This window comes from Amphiprion ocellaris, chromosome 17 (assembly GCF_022539595.1).
Source record: "Amphiprion ocellaris isolate individual 3 ecotype Okinawa chromosome 17, ASM2253959v1, whole genome shotgun sequence".
Classification (NCBI taxonomy): Eukaryota; Metazoa; Chordata; class Actinopteri; family Pomacentridae; genus Amphiprion; species Amphiprion ocellaris.
The window spans coordinates 11428234-11453354 of record NC_072782.1 but is presented as its reverse complement, the minus strand read 5'-3'; the positions used below and the strand labels follow the sequence as shown (position 1 = coordinate 11453354).

The 25121-nt window shown below is 42.2% G+C and overlaps 1 protein-coding gene across 6 annotated transcripts in view; it reads right to left on the bottom strand.

The window, feature by feature from the left end:
* The window catches only part of sema4d (sema domain, immunoglobulin domain (Ig), transmembrane domain (TM) and short cytoplasmic domain, (semaphorin) 4D), a 52775-nt gene extending 30608 nt beyond the window's left edge, over positions 1–22167 (bottom strand). For 4 of the 6 annotated variants that reach the window (XM_035941284.2, XM_035941285.2, XM_023294801.3 and 1 more), the window contains exons 1-2: positions 22007–22167; positions 13736–13845 (exon numbers count right to left, since the gene is read on the bottom strand). In XM_035941284.2, coding sequence (XP_035797177.1) covers positions 13736–13773 — 38 coding nt within the window. In that variant the 5' untranslated portion in view covers positions 13774–13845; positions 22007–22167. Of the gene's footprint in view, positions 1–13735; positions 13846–16855; positions 17302–22006 lie in introns of those variants that run through there. The other 2 variants (XM_035941283.2, XM_055019113.1) reach the window with 2 other exon arrangements.
* Between the last annotated feature and the right edge of the window lie 2954 nt (positions 22168–25121).

Below are 25121 nucleotides of genomic sequence, written 5' to 3'. Positions count from 1 at the left end.
TCTGATTAACCATGCCAGGATATCAGTCACTAACAGTGTTTCAGTGTGCTGTTTCAGCAGTGGAGGGACTTGAGGGCATCACATTTCTAACCATTAGCATGAGGGTCTTCTGGCTCACTTCAAGTCAGCTACCAACCTCAATTGCATGTAGCATTTACCTGTCCTTTCCTGTGCAGTAAGCGTTATGCAAGGAACCCTGAAGCATGAACATTTTTTGAGTTGTTTCTGAATTTTGCTACCAACCTAGCATAGCCTTCATCTGCCAGCTGTGGTTGCAATGGTAACTTTGCTAATGTTTACCGAAATCTGGTGTGAAGTCTTTGGTTCCTATAAAATATTGTCTAATTATGGAACATAGTGGTGGGACCTCTGCATCTTACTCACTCCATTAGATTGGGATGCTGAGCCAAACTGAAGAAATCTATTTGAAATGGCAAGATGTGCTAGTTTAGCTTGAGCAGAAGCAAACTCCACAAGGACAGGGCCTAGCTGTTCAAACAGGAGTGTGGGTCATAATGTTATGGGTATGAGCATGTCAGACAATTAGGACAACCAGGAAGAAGAGCATTTCAGATTTTGAATACAATGCTCTGGTAAAAATTAACCTTGATTACAGCTAGAGTACATGACCAACTACAGACCTCTCAAAAAGGCTCCTTAAACACAAATGTGGGTTTGTTATGGAAGTTGAAATTATATGCTCACACACATATGCACTGCTTGAATTTTATTTACCAGCTATATACGTTGTATATTTAATGCCAAAGTCATACATCATAACAGTAAACTATGAATCAATTTCAATGCTAGCTTGTACCTTGTATGTATCATCTAGCTATTCATACATGTATCCAACTGTATGTTATATGTTCCTTGTTCCCCTCCCCCCCTTCTCCCCTTTCCTCTCCCTCTCTGCCTCTCTTCCTCTACCTCTACCTCTCCACCTCTACCTCTCTCTCTCTACCTCTACCTCTCCCTCTCTACCTCTACCCCTCTACCTCTCTACCTCTCTACATCTACCTCTCTACATCTACCTCTCCCTCTCTCCCTCTACCCCTCTACCTCGCTTCCTCTACCTCTTCTGTCCCCCTCAACCCGTCCGGCCAGCAGCAGATGGGTCCCCCCACATAAAGAGCCGGGTTCTGCTCAAGGTTTTTTTCCCTGTTAAAAGGGAGTTTTTTCTTGCCACTGCCCCATTAGGACTGCTCTGGGGGTTCAGGCATATGGTTTCTGTAAAGCGTCTTGATACAATTTGACCTGTAATTTGCGCTATATGAATAAAACTGAATTGAAGTGAATTGAAATGGTTACGCTAATGGAGAATGACACTTTCATATCAAACACTTACTAAAAACAAGTACGCAGTCAACTAGTCTATTAAAAATACAAATGGACACACAAGCTGGGCATATTGATGAAGGTTATAGAAGTAAGAAATCTTTTCTCCAACCACAAATATGAAAATGGCAAATAGTAGAACATGTCCTTTACCAAAGAGACAATAAGCAGTGTACTGGTGTACTCCATTTGATTGCGAGATTTAAATGAAGCAACCAGAAAATTAGTTTGCACAATAGTTAGCAGGTCTTCAATCAAAAGACAAACAGAACAATCATTCTGGGAATGGCAGTGTATTGTTGTTAATTTGGGGGATTATGAACAAAGTGATGGTGTGGTGAAGAAGAACCACAAGAGGTTTATATTTTCAATAGGCCAGCTTTAACAGTTTACACTGTAAGTCAAGATGAATATCATGTAAACAAGGAGAGTCCTGACATGCCACTGGCAGAAGGGCATTCAGACATGGTAAAAAGATTGACTGGTTAATAAATTTCATCCACACCAAGTCATACATCATGCATTTACTGACATGAAAAGCCACATTAACTTTGAAGTTATGGCTATGGTTTTTACCTTTGACTGTCTTGCACAACTGGAGAAGTATAGCTTCTGTGCTGAAGTATATCTCCACTCATATTTTCAGAAAATGTTTGCATTAATCCTTCCTCTTGCAATGTTTTAAACAATGAGGTGCTTTGTGTACTGCCTTTTTGGCCAGTTGTTCGTTTTTCCACTCCATGTATGGCCATTTAATAAGTCCTGTTTGACGCGTTGAAAATACTGGTCACGTTCTGTGTGAATCTGCTTAATGCATCTCTTCATCTAACAGCTCATCCCCACTGCACTATGATCTCCTGCAATATTTAACTTGATCTGCAGATTAAACAACAGAAAATGGCCAAAAACTACATAACTAGACCCATTTTAACGTAAGTAAAGCACCAGTAATGAAGCTTTGCTAAGTTAGTGTCATAAACATCACATTTCCTGTTGCTTTCTTCATAACTGAAGTATCCCACTTGTTCCCTGATGGATCACTTTTATTGTGAAGGAATACCAACAGGAAATGTTAAGTTTTCCTTAACAGCAACTTAACACAGCTTTGCCATGTCATTACTGAGTGGAGGATGATATAGTCACCATGGGGACCACTAGACAGTAAAGGTGTGTACCAGCACCAAGTCAGAGGTAAGGGAGAAACACACACCTATAGCGGGCCCCACGCCGACCATGCCCATCCCCCATAGTCGGCATGGGGCCCGCTATAGGTGTGTGTTTCTCCCTTACCTCTGACTCGGTGCCGCAAAAGTCAGGAAGTGTGTACCAGCATCCACTCAGACATCAACTCCGCTCTGCTGTCTCTCCTCTCTGCTGTCTCTCCTCTCTGTCCTTTCCGCTGTCTCACCTCTCTGCTGTCTCTCCTCTCCGCTGTCCCTGTTGTCTCTTCTCTCTGCTGTCTCTCCTCTTCTCTGTCTCTCCTCTCATCTGTCTCTCTTCTCTGTCTCTCCTCTCTGCTGTCTCTCCTCTTCTCTGTCTCTCCTCTCCACTGTCCCTGTCGTCTCTCCTCTCTACTGTCTCGCCTCTCTGCGGTCTGTTCTCTCTGCTGTCTCTCCTCTCTGTCCTTTCCGCTGTCTCACCTCTCTGCTGTCTCTCCTCTCCGCTGTCCCTGTTGTCTCTTCTCTCTGCTGTCTCTCCTCTTCTCTGTCTCTCCTCTCATCTGTCTCTCTTCTCTGTCTCTCCTCTCTGCTGTCTCTCCTCTTCTCTGTCTCTCCTCTCCACTGTCCCTGTCGTCTCTCCTCTCTACTGTCTCGCCTCTCTGCGGTCTGTTCTCTCTGCTGTCTCTCCTCTCTGTCCTTTCCGCTGTCTCACCTCTCTGCTGTCTCTCCTCTCCGCTGTCCCTGTTGTCTCTTCTCTCTGCTGTCTCTCCTCTTCTCTGTCTCTCCTCTCATCTGTCTCTCTTCTCTGTCTCTCCTCTCTGCTGTCTCTCCTCTTCTCTGTCTCTCCTCTCCACTGTCCCTGTCGTCTCTCCTCTCTACTGTCTCGCCTCTCTGCGGTCTGTTCTCTCTGCTGTCTCTCCTCTGTCCTTTCCGCTGTCTCACCTCTCTGCTGTCTCTCCTTTTCTCTGTCTCTCCTCTCTGTTGTCTCTCCTCTCATCTGTCTCTCTTCTCTGTCTCTACTTTCTGCTGTCTCTCCTCTCTACTGTCTCTCCTCTCTGCTGTCTCTCCTCTCTACTCTCTGCTGTTTGTCCTCTCCACTGTCTCACCTCTCCACTGTCTGTCCTCTCTCCTCTCTGCTGTCTATCCTCTCTCCTCTCTCCTGTCTCTCCTCTCTACTGTCTCTCCTCTCTGCTGTCTCTGCTGTCTCTCCTCTCTACTCTCTCTGCTGTCTGTCCTCTCTGCTGTCTGTCCTCTCCACTGTCTCACCTCTCCGCTGTCTGGCCTCTCTCCTCTCCACTGTCTGTCCTCTCTCCTCTCTGCTGTCTGTCCTCTCTCCTCTCTCCTGTCTCTCCTCTCTACTGTCTCTCCTTTTTTCTCCTGTCTCTCCCTCTCTCCTCTCTGCTGTCTCTCCTCTTCTCCTGTCTCTCCTCTTTGCTGTCTCTCCTCTAAACCTCTGTCTCTCCTCTCTGCTGTCTCTCCTCTCTGCTGTCTCTCCTCTTCTCCTCTGTCTCTCCGCTCTAGGTCTCTCCTCTTCTCCTCTCTCTCCTCTTTCTCTCCTCCTCCTCTGTCTCTCCTCACTGCTGTCTCCTCCTGTCTCTCCTCTCTGCTGTCTCTTCTCTGTCTTTACTCTCTGCTGTCTCTCCTCTCCGCTGTCCCTGTTGTCTCACCTCTCTGCTGTCTCTCCTCTTCTCTGTCTCTCCTCTCTGTTGTCTCTCCTCTCATCTGGCTCTTCTCTGTCTCTCCTTTCTGCTGTCTCTCCTCTCTACTGTCTCTCCTCTCTGCTGTCTCTCCTCTCTACTCTCTCTACTGTCTGTCCTCTCTGCTGTCTGTCCTCTCTGCTATCTGTCCTCTCCGCTGTCTGTCCTCTCTCCTCTCTGCTGTCTCTCCTCTCTGCTGTCTCTTCTGTCTGCTGTCTGTCCTCTCCGCTGTCTCTCCTCTTTGCTGTCTCTCCTCTTCTCCTCTGTCTCTCCTCTCTGCTCTCTCTCCTTTTCTCTGTCTCTCCTCTCTGTTGTCTCTCCTCTCATCTGTCTCTCTTCTTTGTCTACTTTCTGCTGTTTCTCCTCTCTACTGTCTCTCCTCTCTGCTGTCTCTGCTGTCTCTTCTCTCTACTCTCTCTGCTGTCTGTCCTCTCTGCTGTCTGTCCTCTCCGCTGTCTCACCTCTCCACTGTCTATCCTCTCTCCTCTCTGTCCTCTCTGCTGTCTCTGCTGTCTCTCCTCTCTGCTGTCTCCCCTCTCTCTCTCTTCTGTCTCTCCTCTCCTGTTTCTCTTCTCTGTCTCTCCTCTCCTGTCTCTCTTCTCTGTCTCTCCTCCCTGCTGTTTCTGCTGTCTGTCCTCTCCACTGTCTCACCTCTCCACTGTCTCTCCTCTCTGCTGTCTCTCCTCTCTGCTGCCTCTTCTCTCTGCTGTCTGTCCTCTCCGCTGTCTCTCCTCTCCGCTGTCTGTCCTCTCTGCTGTCTCTCCTCTCTCTCCTTTCTGTTCTTTCCTCTCCTCTGTCTCTCTTCTCTGTCTCTCCTCTCTGCTGTCTCTCCTCTCTGCTGTCTCTCCTCTTCTCCTCTGTCTCTCCTCTTTCTCTCCTCTTCTCCTGTCTCTCCTCTCTACTGTCTCTCCTTTTTTCTCCTGTCTCTCCTCTCTACTGTCTCTCCTTTTTTCTCCTGTCTCTCCCTCTCTCCTCCTGTCTCTCCTCTCTGCTGTCTCTCCTCTCTGCCGTCTCTCCTCTTCTCCTCTGTCTCTCCTCTCTACGTCTCTCCTCTTCTCCTCTCTCTCCTCTTTCTCTCCTTCTCCTCTGTCTTTACTCTCTGCTGTCTCTCTTCTCCGATATCCCTGTTGTCTCACCTCTCTGCTGTCTCTCCTTTTCTCTGTCTCTCCTCTCTGTTGTCTCTCCTCTCATCTGTCTCTTCTCTGTCTCTCCTTTCTGCTGTCTCTCCTCTCTACTGTCTCTTCTCTCTGCTGTCTCTCCTCTCTACTCTTTCTACTGTCTGTCCTCTCTGCTATCTGTCCTCTCCGCTGTCTCACCTCTCCGCTGTCTGTCCTCTCTCCTCTCTGCTGTCTCTCCTCTCTGCTGTCTGTCCTTTCCGCTGTCTCTCCTCTCTGCTGTCTCTCCTCTTCTCCTCTGTCTCTCTGCTGTCTCCTCCTCTGTCTCTCCTCTGCTGTCTCTTCTCCTCTGTCTTTACTCTGCTGTCTCTCCTCTCTGCTGTCTCTCCTCTCTCTCTTTTCTCTGTCTCTCTTCTCCTCTGTTTCTCTTCTCTGTCTCTCCTCTCCTGTCTCTCTTCTCTGTCTCTCCTCCCTGCTGTTTCTGCTGTCTGTCCTCTCCACTGTCTCACCTCTCCACTGTCTGTCCTCTCTCCTCTCTACAGTTCTGTGTAGCTCTGTATGCACTGATTGTGCATGTTTGGTTGACATGTTGAGGACTGAAGAGATGTTGTTACAGTACTGTAAAGCTCTGTATGGACATATATAGTACTTAAACCATCTAGTGTTGTTAAAGTACCTTTCAGTTCAGCTGTTGTTGTGAAATGGCTGACTTATCACCATGGTTACTTATGAGTAACATGGGGGACAAAATAAAATCATAGCAGATTGATTTCAGAAGCCTGTCTTTTGTTCAGTAACACTTCCTTACAGAGAAGAATGATCCTTCTAATGGTCACAGGAGATGCTGTTCTCTCTGGTTCCATCAGTGGAGACCTGAAGAACTGCTTCTCTCTGCTTCTGTGAGGCTAACAGACGTAACATGACTGAGTGGTGGTGGTGGAGTTACTAGTCCCCATGGGGGGCTACAAATCTGACTGAGGTGACTGGACCCCAGAGGGGACAAAATTTCAGGTCTAAAATTTTTGTGAGAGTGTTTGAAGTTTCAAGTGATTTTCAACTTCACAGGAATTTTTAAAAAATTTAGGAGTTAAAATGGTGTCTCTAGACCATTCAGAAAGGGTGGATCCCATGAGGAGGGTCCTGGTCAGGGGGTCTCACGGGGAAAGAAATACAAGTATGTGTGTGTGTGTGTGTGTGTGTGTGAGTGCCTACAAGGGGAAGAAGTTTCTTTGTGTGTGTACATGTGGTTAGTTGTTTAGAACATGGTTGACAGATACAATGATGAAACATTGAAAACACATGTTACACATTAAAACTGACATTAAACAGTATCCTTCAATAAACATTGAGGAAAATCTATATAAACTCACACACACGCACACAATGACGGTAGATTATCGTTCTAGGAAGGACAAAACAATTATACAGTGACTTAAATATCCTCAAACACTCAGCCGGTGATATCATGTGATGTATATTAGGATACTCTGTTGACTTTTTATAACCAAGGACAAACAAATGGTGAGCAGCCAAATGATAAACATTATCCTGTGTGAATACCATCACAGGAACCTCAGGTCTGTGTTTATTATATCAATTTCCTCTTATTCTACTTCCTTGTCTACCACAGAAGGACCAGCACTTTGTGTGAGATCAAATATAAAGCTGAGGTCTGCTGTGTCTGTGGAACAACCAGATGTAAATAAAGTTAAAGCATTTGCCCTTCAACACTCTTGAATTATGTCTGCTCTATGTGTGTTAATCCCATGAGGTCAGGCACAGTCGAGCATGAAATCTGCACAACTTCTATTCTGAGAACAGCTTGCGCAGTTTGTGAAATGAATTGATAAAGGAAAACAAAGAATATTGGATTATGCAGTAGCTAAAAAACTGAGTTAAATTGTTTGTTTAAATACTTAAAAAATAATCAGAGTAATAGTTTAAATATAGAGACAGATACACAGCAAATCTGTGAGGCTGTACTTTTGCACAGTGGTGCTTTAGGCTAAATGCTAATTGTCACTAAAGATAAAGTGCAGCTGGGGCTGATGGGAATGTTATTAGTTCTTAACATGTTGCTAAGCATATGGAGAGAGATGAAGTTTTACCCTTATTTGTTGCTAAAGGAAAAGTTAATAGATCTGCAAAACTTAAACAAATTAACTTGATGGGAGCCATTAATGTGTGTAAGGACGGTCAGTAGATAATCATTAGGATCCATCATCCAGGAACAAAGAATTAACAAACTTTTGCACCAGTTCAGCTGTTGTATGTTGAGATATTTCATTGGATAATTAAAAATGTCAATCTATTGCTTGTGCTAACCTGATTGCCTTATATTGTTATTATTAAAAATAATAAGAGCTAACTTATCTGCATCATTGGGACTATATAGCTATGGTTGGATCACATTTGATTAGTAATTGCTGAGTTTACATGCCATACATTGTCATCTACTTTAGTTTCATACATTGCTACTTTCTAAGTAATTCGTAGAAGTAAACATATTAACTTTTTAAAACTCTTCAAACCACTTACAAGAGCACAGGCAGAAATTTGGCAATTGAAATAATTAAAATTGCCTCTTAGATTTTCTTTTCATGGAGGAAGACATCTGGAAAAGCCTGGAGCTGACTGAGAAAACAGGTTTTAAGGGAAATTTTGTACAGCGTCAGCATCGGTGCTGTGCATCGCTAATGAAGCTAAAAGAGAACAAAGACTTTAGGGAATAATCTGCAGTCAGCTGGGAAATTCTTTTGCTTTCATTTAGTGCACGAAAACAAGATTTTATAATTCCAAGGAGGGAAGGTAAAAATCTTCTTATTGTCATCGTGACAGATGGTTGGGCCTCCATTCACAACGCTTTCCAGTCTGTTCCCTTAGACTGCTTCCCTGAGCAAAATGAAAACCCTCACAACAAGGCTGAATACATTCTCCCTGCACAAGTACACCAGCTTTATTCCCACAGTCCTCCACAATCCAGCTCTGTTTGAGTGGAAAACACGGGCTTACATATTTACTTTGCCTTGACTGTAGTTCAGTTTGTGACTCATTGGCAGTTTCCTCTTGTACTTTTTAAACAGAGAATTCAGGCCTGGCTATCACTGCACCCTATTAAATCTCCAATTCATCTTTAAATAAGTAACAAAGATAAACAAAAGCCTGTAAACTACCAAGAAAAGAGAATAAAACTGTCAGGATTGATAGTATGAGCAAAGCAACAGATACTGTCCCAGGACAAGGAGATAAGTCTTCCAGACAACTGAATTCAGGTCACCCAAATCAACCCAAATATGCAGATTCATTAGCATTTGCTTGGTGGGGTAAGCTACTGTAATGCAGGCCCCCTGCTCTACTGTATAAAAGAATAATCAGATTATGTTAAGCAGTGATGATACACCCCAGACTACAAACATTCGTAGCTGACCGATCAGATGAAAAAACGGATTTGGATGTGCACAAGCCTTAAATGTACATTAGTGCTTTTCTGAGGTTTCACATTTATTAAAGTGGTGACCACAGTATCCTGTAATGAGCTGGTTGTGGTGGTGGATGTTTGTCAGTATTTGGACTGCTTATTATATTTCTGACACCAGGTAAAGATTTCAACTACCCATAAATTATAGCATAGAAGCAAAGAAGAGGACGATTCACGGACATCAAGGTCAAGACACATGTTCTCCCTTCAATATGCACAATGTATCACACTGTGATTTTCCTCATCTTCTCCCACACTTTCCTATTCTTCGTTTTTTTTCTTTCACAGAAAAAAACTTGCAAACAAGCCCAAATACACGATATGTTGAATCCCTGCCTCTCGCCGTCCTCTGACAGCATCAATGGTGCACTGGGGGCAGATGACAGTTGCATAAGATTGATGAGCTGTAGGCCAAAGGGTGCATCCCACCCGACATCTTCAGGAAGCACTTTGACTTTGCCTTCCTCAGCTCCCACAAAACCCTGTGACAGCTGATACAGACTTTTTACTATGCACCCACGAATCCCAGTGACACCGGCGACACCATGTCTTTGCATGTCTCAATTCACGACGTCCTGAGTGGGTGTCGAACCCAGCAGCACCCCTAAACCACGCCCTTGGTGACACAGTGGTCTGGAGAGGGGAGAGAGAGGAAATGGAGATATCACGGGTCTGGGGTTTATAATTGATGAGTGGACTTGAATGAGGACCCGGCAAAGCTGGCCTTTTGAAGACTCTTCAAGCCAGAACAAATGTATTATTGGCTCTACTTCAGAAACTGGGCGTATGGTAAACATACTGACAGGATGTGCTATTCAGCTCACTCCACTGTGACACCTGATTTTCCCCCAGATGATAAAAGGTCACAGTGTGAGCTTTGTCTACACCTCATGACCTCCACAACTCCACCTCTCTTCCCAGTAGCTAACACTAGTGTATTTAATTCAGGTATTTTGACCTACTTCTGTCTTGTCGTTCTCATGAGAACAGACAGTAACAGTTTAGACTGATAAAGGAAAACAGGTGGACGATTTTCTTTAAGCACAAGATGTACCAGACAATAACAAAGTTCAGCTTTGTCTCTAAAACAGGCGAAATGTCTCGAAATGCCTGAAGAACACCTTATCTGCTAGTAGCTCCATGAGGCTACACTTCAGCAGAGCAGTACTTTGATTTAAATAGCTGCTGTTACTAACAAAATCACAATGACAAGGCCAACATCCTGATGTTTAGCAGGCATCATCATCACTATGTTCACCATTTTACTTTACTGTGTTAGCATGCTATCATTTGTTAATTGGCACTAAACACAAATTGCAGCTAAAGGTGAAGGAAGTGTCATTACTTTGCAGGCAAATGATCTAAAATCAGAGTACTGGACTAACTGGGAAACGGGCTCTGGACATTACTTGGAAAGCGAAGGGATCACTAAAGTGATTAGAATTCACCCTTAAAGGGAATTTAAGCCTGTACATCCAACAGCTGTTGAATGAATTCACCCAAACCCACAAATGTCACCCCCATGGCGATCCTACAGCAAAAGTCAGTGGATTATCAAAGTCATTAGGATTTATCCTCTGGGCACCATTAATTTGTCCATAAACTTTAATGACAATTCATCCAGTAGCTATACAGATATTCTAGTTTGGATTAATGACGATTGACACTGATCCCTAAAAGTCAGCACTAAATGATACGACAGTTCAGAGCAAAGACCATTTTTGCTCCATGTTTCATTCAGGTGGTTGTTGGAAAATAGGTAGTAAGTATCCAATAATTAACCTACAAACATTGAATTAAATTGCAGATTGCACTGCACTAAAAAGTGCAAGCTTCCAATATCTTTACTGTCAATGATGTGACACATTCAGGAGTTTGTTAGGTTATTAACTGGATGAAGCCCTGTAGTTTAGTTTAAGTAACAGCTAGTTCTTGACCAGCCTCTCTCAGCCCCCCCGAGACTGACATGAACACACACATGGGACCTTGACTGAAACTGATAGGCAAAGCACACAGATACACAGTAGGCTGGGAATGGCCACTCATCCCCATGACAGTGTGGTCATTCCAGTAAAACCCTCAACCCTCATCACCCCTCACACTCACACTCACACTCACACTCACACTCACACACACACATATATATATAACTGTGCAGCCAACCTTACTGTCCATCTATAAACATCCCAAGTCTCTGACAAGGCTGTCAGCGAACACCACCTCAGGTGGGGGAGGGAAGAAAAATAAGAAGGACAGAGGAACAGAGAGAAAACAGGGTTTCCTATGAGAGGAGAAATTCTAGCGTGAAAATTCATACAGTGATTGAAGCGAGAGGACAAAGACAAGAACGAGGAGATGTGAGTAGGAGGAGGATTCTCCTTATGGAAAACAAGAATGGAACGGTTGCATAAAGAAACATGATCGTATGGTTGGAGGGCTTAAGGAACAATGCACATTCCCATCCTGAGTTTGTTTTTGTGCTCTCCTAAAGGAAAGAATAGATTCATCCAGTTGGAGACACACCACTAAGAGATATATGCTTACCATACTTACATTTTCTTCCATTTGTAGAGTGACGTTTTGTACAGAGCCTACATTTGCATTTCTGTCCTACTTTCCTACATGATGCAATCCAGTGAACCCTGGTGCAAATCTTTTAGAGAGAGAAAAAAAACAACTAGGTGAAATTCCAGTTCATTCAAATCCTGCATGGAGGGTGCATGGACTCTGCACTTTAGGACACAAACATACACACACAAAAGCTGTGTGTTGAAGAGGATTACGCAGGCTTGAATTTAAACAGTAAGAAGCGCTGTCTACAAGCACTACGGAGCAAATCTGGCTTTAGAAACTTTCCTCATCCCAGAGCATCCTGGCAGGAGGTCGTACTTAAAATCCTGCAATTGAAACATGTTCGTTTTTGAGGATGCAAGAGCACATCTGCAGATGGATTAGCAGCTCCTGAATCAATAGCAACATCTGCATGGAAAACACAGATGGAAAGCTGTCTCACTAAACAAATGATAAGGCTGTGTACTTAAGGGTCCAAACTGTCTGAATATTGTTAAGAAGACACAAACATTAGGTATTCCACTTGTGTCCACGGGCCAATTTGTAACCGGGAATACCAACTGGAATGCACGTATCTGTAGGAATGTCCACTGATATCTTGCAATGTGTAAATGTTTGTTCATGAGCGAGCAAGAGGGGAAAAAAAAGCGTGCGGGGGTGCATTTGTGTTTGTGTGTTGGAGAGAAAATAAGTAGCCGTCTTCTTCAGCCTTTTGTATGAATCTTAAGTAGTCCCATGTTGAGGGAAGCTTTGTTCGCCGTCACTGTTGGGGGGCACGTCCTCCAACTTTTCCCCTCACTTCCTTTTAGCATAACATCTATCATTCTTCCCAGTCAAACAATCATCCTACAACATGGACTTGCATCGAGCGCACAATAAACTACCCCTCCCCACCACCATCACCACTTTCTGGTTGCTTGGATACCTTTCATCCAGCGGGGCAGCTTGTCAACAACATCATCACTTACTTACAAACTTTCAACCTTCACTTCATTCGATTTGGACCGGCCGGTGCCTTAATAAAATTCTGCTGCATCTTGTTTTCAGAACAAAGTTTCCAGGAACATATTTTTTTCTCCTTCTTTATGTGACATCCGAAACACTTAAAAACTTCCAAACATGAGCCATGTCTGGCTCTGCAAAAATTGCAACGCATCCTTCAGGGAACCGTTGAAGTGGTAGAGCCTTCTAATTTGGAAGAGAAATTCCCCTCTGGGCAAATATAGCATTATCCAGTTCTACTAAACAACAACATGCACAATATTTTATGCTGACATTATAGCGTGCCAGTGTTAGCCAGGGGAGGCACCCGGAGGCCTGTTTCACAGAAAGACTGAGTGATTCACCAGAGCCCCCCTCCTCTTCTCTCGTGCACTCTCTAAAGGGTGAACAGGTGCATTAGTAATAAGTGGAGAGATGCTGGATGTTGACTAAGTGCATACAAACACTGAATCACATCAGCCTCATTTCATCTACCAACAATGCCTCGCAAACTTCACTCTGTGCATGTAAACCTCTCCACTGCTTTATGGACATGCATCTATTACCACTACACATTATAAAAGTACTCTGAAAAAAAAACTACTTCTTTGGTCTTGTTACAGGCCAAACTTTCTTTTAACTACTCCTTTCATTTTTTGTAACTCAAGCCCATAATAGTCCTGGACTTGTATGGCCTTTGCAGTGTTTGTGCCTGTCCCTTTCAGTTGATTAGCCTGCACCACTTATTCCGCTTATTATGAATGCTGACAGCAAATTATTTTGCTTACTGAACCCAAATTCTCCAATCCTTTATAAATCTAATCCAACAAACACTGGACTGAGAGACAAAGTTGACAAAAGACACAATAAAAGAAAAGAGATAGGGGGCACAGATAGAGAACTGGTGCAAAATGAGAAGAGGGGGAGGGGAAAAGATGAAGACGGAACCCCCAAAAAAAGAAAATCAGGGAGAACACAAAGAAAGAGCAGAAGAAGAGGTAGTACGGCAAAGGCTCAAAACCCTTTAAATGGCTGTGTTTTGTCAGGGAAATAAAGACCAGCTACCAGCAGCAGCAACATACCAGCACAGTGAACGAGAATGCAAATCAGTCCTGATGCAAATGTCATACGTCTTCAGGGGCAAAACAGACTGTCTTTATACCAACCCCCCACCACAACACACTTCTCTCTGTGCTATCTGAACCCCGGTTTCTGCAATGAAACACAATCCTCACATAAACACTTCCAGGAGACAATCTTGTGGAGAGCGAGCGAAGTGTAACCACAACAGACAACATCATCTTCTTACTTCACTCTCAAACAAAAGGCCAGAGTACAGTGAGCTCTTCACACATTTTTACACAAACACGCTTAAGAAGAAGAGAAACCACTTACTTGTCCGTCATGGCGTCGGCTAACGAAAACTGATTCATTAAAACGTCTTTTCACTTTTCTTCACACAGTTGGAAATGATTGAGGAAGAGGATGAATGTCACAACGCAGGTCTACAAAAGAGGTAAAAAGAAATTTTAGTTTATTCATTTATTTAGATCTACAGTAAGTAAACAAGATCATATCAAAGTCCCCTTGGAAAATGCAGATAATCAGTTTAATATTTAAATCACAAACAAAACACAAATCTTTGCATTTGAGAAGCAAAAAAACAACTATATTAGGGATGCAACAAAGAATTTCATTCACCATCACTGAATGTACAGATTTTTTCCCCCTCAACGAATGGATTTAGTTCAATCCAAAAAAATATCACCTTAAAGATGAAGAGCCCAAACTATTTAATTTGCAATTTTATAGGAGAAAGATATGCAAAAATCCATTATATTAGAAAAGGTGGAGCCAGCAAATACCTGCCATTTTCTCTTGAACAAAGGGCAACACGATTCTATAATAAATAAAAATTGTTGTAGATTGATGTTCTTTTGACTGATTAATCAATGGGTCAACTGGTTGTTAGCGCTTTAGAATATCAGCATTTTTGCTTAAAAATAAATACTTCAACAATAACTTCATTATTAAATTAAATTAACTGACTTATCACTGAAATGCCCTAGTTGTGATTCAATTCAAAGTCTTTTTATCTTGAATTATGTGCAATATTTCGTTCTACATGCAAGTAGGTCAAGCAATTAGATTTCTATGATTAGAAACAAATCATTATCAAATCTTTTGTGATGGCTACTGCAAACCAACTGAACAGGCTGTAGTCCAGATCGGGACTATGTCGAACTTTGCAGATATGCTTCACTTGCTCACAATTAGCCAAGCAAGGCCTGGTCTCTTCAGCTTTCTGGGGGATACTGTTACCATAGTTACCAAGGCAGCCAACCAGCCAGCTAGCTAGCTAGCATAAGTGGAGAGCACCAAGAAATGCACTGATGAGTGTGGTGAGCAGACAGTAGGAATGTAGTCACAGATGAAAACTGCACTGCTAAGTCTATATGGAGTATAGTCTTCCAGCATGAATAATTTGTTAATTGTGTCTCATAAAAAAGGTCACAAATAGTCTAAATGATCAATAAGGCGTAACAAATATAACACGATAGAGAAATCTATAAAACTGGTCTCTAATGATGCATATTTATGAATGCACATAAATCAGCAGATTTACCTCCCTGCCAGCATTCTGATTTTAAATTTTAATAAGGCCATGAGACATCCTGTGTGTCCCGCTGGCAAACTCCAAACCTGGCATTAGCTCTTCAGCTTATCTGTCTTTAAAAGATTACGATATCAGCACATCAGATTCATAGATTATACTCTGTAATGTGTTAACGCACTGACATAACACAGATTGTGACCTGCCAAAGTGGGATTTAACTCCTGTAAGCAGATAGACAGTAAATACTAATTCACAGATAGTGAAATATACATAATAGATGTGAGGAACGGAGAAGGGGATGTAAGGTCTTGACCCCACCCAATCCAATCAGCCCCAAACCCAGACAGACAGCCACCAGCCAATGAGCCAGTCTGTCTGCATGGGGACCATAGCTAAATAAGCTCATGTGCCTCCTTTTCCCTGCTTTCCTTTCACCTCCACACTCACTTACTGTTCATTTCCCCTGAACTCTGAACTTTGGGTCTGCAAGACGTCTCTCTCTTCTGATTCAATAATGCATTTGCTAACCTGTCAGTCTGCCTCTTTCATGTTCTTGCCTGAAAGCAGTTCACTGAACTTTTGGCCATATGTCTGTCTTCAGGGCAGAAACAGGGAGTAGCTGTATACAAGTAACGTCTGGTAATCACTTTAGAAACCATTTCTGCTGGTCTCTTGAGCCCTGCATTGATCGGAAATATTTTCAAGGAGGAAATATACTCAAATAAACATCTGAGTTACCTTGAGAAAACAGGGATGACATTTGATTTTACATGAAGATGACATAATGGGAGAGATTCCTTCCTTCCATCCATAATATCAGAATAAATTAAATGTGACCTTGTTTTTCTAGAATTACAGTAAATCCATTTTCAAACTTTGTTTTCCTACAAAACTAAAATGTTCAAATATGAAAGATCACATGAATGTGCCACCCAAGTATGGGAGTTTCATGCAAAAACTGTCACATGCTCTCTGTGATGATGATCTACGTAGTGTTTTGCTGCAAAGCAAGTAGTTTCTTACCCAAAACCCCAAATTAAACTGCCTTCTCCTCCTCACGCAAAGAGTGATGCAGTGCCTTGATGCTGGCTCAACTTTCCACACAGTGCTGAACGCAGTGCACAACAAAGAGCAGCAACTGTGCAGCGAGACACTTGCAGCTAGTGGTTTAAAAAAAGATCATATGAATGCCAAAATACGGAGCGGTTTCCACATGTGCACGGCAGAGATAGAGACTTGCTCCGAGCCAGAAGAATTCTTTGAAGTAAAGTGAAAACACTTGTGAAGACACATTAGCAAGCTTTGATCTACCTGTGCACAGTGCTCAGAAACAATTAAACCGAGCATATTTCTGCAAGTGTTTCAATGCCTGGCTGAGGAGACCAACTTGTGGCATGGTACAGGAAAATATGAAATGTCCAAGCGGGGAGGGTTATGCCACTCCTTCCTCTCTCGTGGGAGATTTATGAGCAGCCTGCCAAGAGAAGACAAACTCTTTCCACATCTTTCTATAAACAAAACATTGAGGAAGAAGAAAAATTTAAATGCTGTCCCTTTTTCTCTTCTTTATGACACCTTAAATCACACAGCTAAAGAAGACAAAAAGCAGACAGGTTAACGGAACTAAAATAATTTCTAAAATAAAGGCACATTAGAGTCCCACTCACTGCATGATGACAACCTGCCATCAACCACAACACTGAATTATTTACCTCTTGGATGAGATTTGGGTAAAAATAGCATGCGCTAGGCTGAAGACTCCCTGCACTCTACAGAGCAGGCTTTAAAAACACATCTTCGTCTATTGCAGAAGAAGAGAAAGGCGTCAACATCATTAGATGCCAGCAGTCAAGACACTCGCCGGTGTCAACACGAGCTGTGTGTGACGTGAATCTTACCATAGTCTGAGTGGGAAGATCCTGCAGGTTGAGAGGGAGGAACGCTGTAGCAGAGGCTCTTCCAACCTGGCTCAGTCACACTGTTATTACTGGGAAATTCACCAGAGGTTTGCATGACAGATGAAAAAATAGAATCCGGTCATCCAGCACGACCAGTCTGTCACCTCCTCCCTCTCTCCTCCTCCCCGGTCAAGCTCCTTCTCTCTGACTCTCCCTCCTTCGATCTCCCTCTGCCTCCCCCTGCCTCTCTCTCTCTAGCTCACTGAAGAAAAAAAAAAGAGCTCAAGATGCTCTAAAGGGTGGAGAGGCAGTGCTTGCATTCAAAACCTATTTCACTTTAGCGCATGCTGGTGGCAGACTGTCTACACCTGAGTGAATAACAAAACAGCTACGACTGCCTCTTCCCCCTGTCACAGCAGTGAAACGCTGCTCGCCAGTGGAGAGCGACAGCGCAGAGATCGCGCCTCTGGAAAGCGTCAATGCACACAATTGCTGAGGAGGGGGAGGGGGAATTTGGGGTGGCGGGTGAGGGGAGAGAAAGGGGGGAGGGCGGCTGAGGTTGGGGGAGAGAGAGTGTGTGTGTCTGCAGGAGTGTGTCTATTGTTACGGGGACATTTTTTGCTTCTTTAAAGGACTGAATGAGGGCTGCAGGTTCAGCTGCTGGTCTCTCAGCACTGTATTCACTGGATGATGTAAACTGCACACACAGGTTAACGGTTAAAACTGTTTGCATCCTCAGGCAATGAATCAGCGGTGTCAGGGCTTCATTTTCTCTATGCAAACATTACACAAATCAAACAGCCAGCAGCAGCAAGCTGATAACAAGAAAACTGATTAAAATCTGATGACTGTAAATTAAGTTTCCGCCATGACAGTTCTTTCCTATGCAAACTCTATCACCTATAAACAAATGACAAAGGGAGTCTGATAACAGATCAAAGTTGGACAAAGGCAGAAAACACCTTCTCTCTATCCAGCAGTGTCAGACAGTGATATCGTCCAAAGCAACAGAGTGTACTGTATGCAGACTCGCTCTCCCCACTCCACTCCATTCCCTTCCAGCTCCCTGCTCTCAGCAACACAATGCTGGGGACCTTTTCAAAACATCAAGTAGGCTGTCAATAGCGCTGCAGCAACGCATCAATAAGCTTCCTGCACTCTCAGCAATATCAGTCATAGCAGTTGGTGTCTTTGGGAACTTCAGATTTCCAACACAGTTTTCGTTAAAGCAATTACTTTCTAATATGTAACAGATATGCTTTTGGTGAATGAAAAAATTTGCAGCAGGTCGTGCACCGCTCTTCACTTTTATCATTTCCTAACGTGCTAAACCAAGAAAAACATGCACCCAGGCTTAATGTCCGGTGTTTATATTCATGCAGGTCAATTCAAATCTACCGTTCAATCATGAGACAATTTTGCTGAGACATCTCTGGAATGCAGCAATGCATTATGCATGGCCAGTAACACACAAGTACACACATAAAGTGCCTACACATGCAACTGTCTGCTGCTGCTGATATGCAGCCAGATGCTACTCTGTTTGCCAGGAGGAAATTATTCCTGCCTGAGGGTGTTGGGGTTCGAGGGTGTGGCTGTGGAGGCTTGTGTGCTTCAGAAGGAGGTGGGGGTCGTCCCAGATGTCCGTTTCACGGAGCCACAACGGCACACCTCAACATCAGAGCAGCACAGGCTGGCCCCTGACCTCTACCCCTTTAACTCCTGCAGGACCAAAACAATGAGGTTTCTGCAAGTCATACATCAAACTCGCCTACGCTGTTTCCTAAAACTGTGACTGTCATTGTTGTGTGCACCGAATGGCTCTTGTTTCGGCATGCAGTGCGTATGATTTTGATTTAAAAAGAAGAGAATCGTGTCTACAGGCTCCTCTGCCAGGAGAAAATTAGATTGCTAATGAGCAGGAGGGAACAATAAGGGTCGTATGCATCAGTGCCACAGACGTGACACCTTTTAAAGTGACCTAACAGCAGGAGGGGGAGAGCTACCGCTCAGATCATGCAGGTATTCAAGGCTTTTCTATCAGAGGAACTGGTTGACGACCAACGGAAAAAAGCCTCTGACGCCCATGAACGGTCACCATCAAATCCATTAAGAGTTTATTCAATTATGTCACAGCCACTCAATGTAGGCACGTGAAGAAACGAGGCATCTCTAAAAGCAGGGCCTTAGAGGTGGTTCGAATAATTGCATTTGGGTGTGAACACAGATGCAGTATGTGTGCTTAATGCGAGCACCCTATATGCAACACTGGATACGCTCCAGCAAACCAATTTCAATGCTCCAACTTTTTTTTTTTTTTTTTACAAGAGAGAAATCTGACAAACAGCCAGAGCTTGGTCTGAAACCCAAACAAGGCATCCAAGTAAATAACCCCTGACATGCAAAACAAATGCCATTTCTGCACAAAGTTCAAGTTTAAAACAAAGCTCTCTTTCAGCTACGCATTTCCTCACTAAATTCCCATTTCAGACCCATTTTAAATTGATTATTGATTTAAAAAAACTCACTCTAAAGGCGTGTGTGTGTGCTGATGTGTGTTTGTCACTGACAAGCAACAGCATTCTGTGTAATTTCATTTCCAACGTGAATCCTGTGCTTCCAATGAAAGTGAGACAAAAAACAACTTAAAGATAGATCAGTCTGTCACAAACAGAGTTACAAACGTGTTAAAAATAAATGAGTTAGATTCATGTCAGCACAGAAATCGGTTTAAGACATGAAGGCTACAGTTTATCTACTAAAGTATGTCTGCGAGAGGAAAAAGCTGCATCAGAAATTACTGTATTCAAGTCTCAACGCTTGTAACGTGCCTATTTTTAAAGACAACAATAAATCTACCTCACCATTCTTTCCGACTGAAATTCCAAAACCAGCAAGAAGCAATTACAACCTCACAACGCAACAAGTAACCTGAGGGAAAGTCAGAGTGACGGACAGAAACGCTTGCACCTCTCAGTGGCAGCCTGCAGCCAGTGGTTTAATGATTTGTCTGCTGCTGGTGAATGATCACACAGTAATATCCTGTTCTGGCCAGTTCTCTGGGCCCCCCTGAGGGTTTGGCTGACATGATTCTGGCTCGCCCGAGTGCCAGCCTGCCCATCATATTGACAAGATCCGGGTGCCTGCCTCGATGCCTGATATGACCCGGGCAAGGACCTGTGGAATCAAGATCGACGAGGAAGAAGAATTACTTATTGAGGGACGGGATGTCATAGCCCATGCATTTTGGTGAAACGCTGAGCGGAGAGGAGGGAAAGGCAGGGCGGGTAATGTCACTAACGAAGCAGCGGAAAACAGATTTAGAAAACACAAATGTTGTATTTAGGGGATAAAACCTCCCAGCTGGCATGTTCTGAAATTCCACAGTGCTTATGCAATGTAAACTAAGCCTGTATATAATGTGAGGGGCGTTTCTTTAGACTTAAGGGAAAAGCATTACGTATTACAGTGTTATCTATGAATGCCTGAAAAGTTTAGGGTGCAACTAACCATTAATCATTACTCAAGAACATTTTCTAGATAAATCCATTAATCATTTTGCCTTTAAAATGGATCCAAAGTCCAAAGCAAAGTCAAAAATATTCAGTTATCATATCCTTTGGTTTAGAAATGCTGAAAATTCTCTAATTCTACATTTCAAGCTTGTGTATTTTATAGTTCTGTATGAGAAGTCTTCACCTCTCACTCTGTATATTTTAAATGTCAATTTCACCCTATTTTCTGACATTTCATAGTCCAAAAACAAATGTCAGAAGAATTAATAATGAAAGCTGCAACCATAATTTCATTATCCAAATAGTTTCCACTGGTGCTACATGATTTGCAGGGAAAACATCGAATTGCAATTTTTCTACCAGGCATTGTGACTATGATTCGATTTGCGGTTTAACTTGTTAAATTCCTGTTTCTGTTTGATCTTTACCGTGAACTAGATTTACAACGCGACGAAGCATCAACATATGAGATACCAGAAAAAGTGTCACGCAAGGACGATGGCAAGATTTTGTAAAACCACTGACTTGACAGGTTAACGTCTGGGTCAGATGTGTTGCATAACCTCTATCGTAAACTGCAGCTTTTGCAATCTGCAAACTGCATTGCTTCAAATTGTGAAGCCGATTTGAAATCGATTGACCGTGAGTTTCAAGAAGAACCGAGCACATCGAAGTCTGTACTTCACCCCGAGGTTTGAAGGTCAAGAGAAGGCAAAGGATGATGACAGCGGTGCGCTCTGAATTATACTGCAAAGAGCCAAGAAAGTCCAAGAGATGCAGGGTTTCAGAGAGCCAAGCCAGAGGGCAAATGGTGAGACAGGGAGCAGCTCCATAACTTCTTATTACTCCCTGCAGCCTGCACAGCTCCACACCAGCTAGGACTAGACATGCAGGTGAAAGGTTTATGACCCTCCACTGATGAGCCCCAGCTGCCCTCCTGTCCTGGCACAAGATGCCCCGAAGCCTGCACAAAAACACATCTTAAAAGAGACATGAAAGCTGCAGGTATGTGGCTGCTGCTCATGCTCTGCAGATAAACTGTGGTTACGTGGCTGTGTGCTCCAGTGCTGTCAATAAAGCTCTTTTGTTATTGCAGTGAAAGAGCACCCTTGATTTATGCATGCCAAGGGTACGAAACCCCCGAGTGACCCCTGAGTGCCAGAATGGCATTTTTAGAAAAAAAAAAGTGCAAGTGGAGTTTAAAGTTTAAAAAGATGCGTGTGTGCTGCTGGATAAATTCTCATATCCTGCAGTAATTTGCCCTTCATGGACGGTGACAGCGGCTGCGCAGTGCCACGGTCGCTTGCTAACATCTTATTTATTAGCATTTTGCGCTGTGAAACGTCGCGGGAAAGTCGCGTAAAAGGGCGAAACTTCGGCGAAACGCGTAAAAGCTCGAAAAAGAAAATAAAAACGAGTATTTTTTTTGTGTCTCTGTGGCGGTTTTGGACTACGGTGCAACAAGTGCAGCTGAGCTGGAAGTCCGCGACAGCACGAATGAGTACGAGCAGCGGGGCTCAGCCTGAAATAACTTTCAGCGATTTCACACAGAAAAAAAAAAAACTCCCGGAGCTACTTTCACCGGCCAGCTGCGGTTAAATAAACCCTCCGGTGGGGCAAAAGTGAGGATACTTACTGCGGGGAGGTTTTCCTCTTTGTCCCGGTGTGTCCGGAGGTGAGTGTTGCAGCGGCAGCGTGACAGAGTTTGGTCGGTTTCTCTCAGCTCAGCATGGCGGCGGCTGGAGCTCAGACTGGAGGATTCAAACCTCTCCGGGCTGAGATATCAGACCCAGGGGGAGGTGCAGGAGGAGGAGGCGGTGGAGGTGGAGGGAGAGACCGAGACATCCATCAGAGAGCTCACAGACACCACCACACCCGACTTTACACCTGAATTTCCGTCTGTCGTCTTTTTAATGCACGTCCTTTAGTTGTATTCCTACTGTGCGTTTTGCTACTTGACTAACCAGCCATAATATATACAGTGGAAGAATTTCTAAAAAATAAAATAAATCATTAAAATATATATCAATGTGTAATTTTATAAAATGGTATATTTGAAATATATAAAATTTAATTTTTTTTATAAATTTTATATATTGCTTGTATTTTATATTTTTATATTTTTTTTTCTTTTTTGTATTTGGTATTTTTAACAGTTATTGCTTATGTTGCAGATTAGATTTTCGTCAATCATGAAGTAAGGTGCATTATTTTTAATTTAACCTCTTAAGACCTCAGCTTTGGTTGGGCTTGCATTTTTGATTTCGTCTAGTTATTTGGATAAGGAGTAACCAATAAACATAATTGTGTAAAATCTAATATGTGATTATTATGTTTATTATATTTATATTATATATATTATATTTCTATTGTTGTTATTATTCTAATTATTATTATTGTTATTATTTTTTTATTATAATCATTATTATGAAAAATATGCTCTTTTTGAAAAAAAAAAGATGTCCACATATGTGGACGCCAGGTCCTTAGAGGTAAATATAATTTAATTTTATTTGCATTTTTTTAAAATGCTACTACATTTATTAACAATTGGAATTACTGGTTATAGAGTGGATTAAAATTTTCCCTCCAAAACATATAAGAGCAACTTGTGAGTGAATGTGAATAAGGAATTTTCTAAAAAAAAATAAATCAATAAAACTACTACTACTACCACTACTACTACTACTACTACTACTATTACTACTACTAATAATAATAATAATAAAATTTTTGTCTTTTAAAAAAAAGGAATTTCTCATTGGCCTTTGAAGACCCAACTTTTTAAAAATACTACAGATTCTTAATAGCCAACATCTACTCTGCTACATCTCAGAATAATATGGACACTGTTTTTTCTTTCTTTTTTTTTTCTAGGCTCCACTGCATTTATTACCATTATTAACAGTTGGAGTTGCTGGTTACATTGCAGATTAAAGTTTTCCTTGAAGCATTTTCTTTGTACTGTATACTGTTTTATTGCATCACGGTTACTTGTTAATGAGTATTTCTACTGTGTGTATTGTTAGTTGACTTACCAGCCTAAATTTATGAGTAATGGAAGAGTTAATGTGGAATTTCTAAAAAAAAAAAAAAAAAAGACAAAAAATGCATGAAATAATAAAAAAATATTTTTTCATTTTTTTTTTAAAACCTAAGATAACCTAAAGTATATTTGCTGATCATTTTTGAGGTACTTGTTTTTTTACTTAAATATTTAAGTTTTGTGCTACTAATGGTCTACTGCTACTCCATGTCTCAAAATATGATTAAAGTTGATCTCTGGTCACTGATTTAACCCCTTTAAACTCATCTCTGTGTGTCAAAGCTGCATATTTAGAACTTCTTTTCATGAAAAAAATCAATCCATGCTTTAAAATGGTTTAGATGTTTCTCTGTACAGTTGTGTCCTCTAAAATGTGCAGATCTACGATGTCCCTGCCTCTCTCTCACCCATCCTCCTCCACTGGCTGTAGCTCAAGCACACCAGCTCACCTACAACTCTGCTCAAACACTCTAAAACAGCTCTATGCTACACAACAAGTTGTAGCGCTGAAGTAATTCAGCCATAAGTTCAAACCAGGAACCAATACAGAGTTCCACACCCAACAACTTGACAAGAAGAATTCCTTAGGTTTGTTATGTTTGAAAACCTAAACATCTGAATCCATGTTTTTGTCATCAGTACGCTGCAGTTTTAAGGTGGAAATGCTCAGTCATGGCATTAACTGCCTTTTTTGCTCTTGATGTGGCTTCTACCCTATAAACAAAACATCATATGGAAATGTTAACAAGGTTAAAACTTCATTTTCACAGGAAGGGGTCTTTATAGGTTCCACTGCATTTTAAATAATTCATCTTTGTTATATAATTAGTTCCTGAAGTGTGATGCATTATTAAAGAAAACTGCCAAACACTGCATTAGTAATTAAAATTAGTGTTTCCTCCAGTTAGTACATTCAAACACACTATATTCTATATTTTGATGTAAATACTCTGTAAACCCTTTCATTTCTAATAATAATCCAGTCATATTATACATAATAATGCACCCATGCAATGAAAATCCACAGAACAAGTGCACACATCTGTGCTTTTACTTTCTTAAATTTATGTGTGGAGTTTTTTTTATAGTGTGGTTTGCTGCTTTTACTTAAGCAAAGAATCAGAATACTTTTTCCACCACTGCTGAAACCATAATAGACAGCTGCTGAAGGGTGACCACACTGCACATGCTCACTATATGGCAACAGGGTGCTTTATTTGTGTATTTTTTTTAGTGACCTTTCCTTGTGCTTTACGTGACTGGCCATGGCAAAGATTTATGAATCCTGAGTGCAAATTCCCCACTAAAATTCTGGTTGCTAAAATTGTTGACTGGCCACCAGCAATGCATTTTAAAAATGTCACAGAACTATGCATTTAATTGTGTTTGTATGTAACTGATATCTGTATTTCTTAGAGTACATTAGCATTTATATATTTCCATATTTCTTTGTTAGTGCTGTAATTTGGACTTCAATGTCCTCTGTGGTGGCAGAATCGGTTATCTTAAACTCTGCTGGGGAGGACTCGATAGGTGGGGCCAGTGAGTTTAAAAGGTCACTGTTGGAGGTCAAAGGTTATACAACATTTTCCTAAAGGAGAAGTGACTCAAAAACACAGTGGAGGAAAGACAGACTGACCTTTGTGTGATTGTGCAGGCCATAGGAGGAGGGAGTGGGGCTTTCCACAGCAGTGCAGGCCGAATA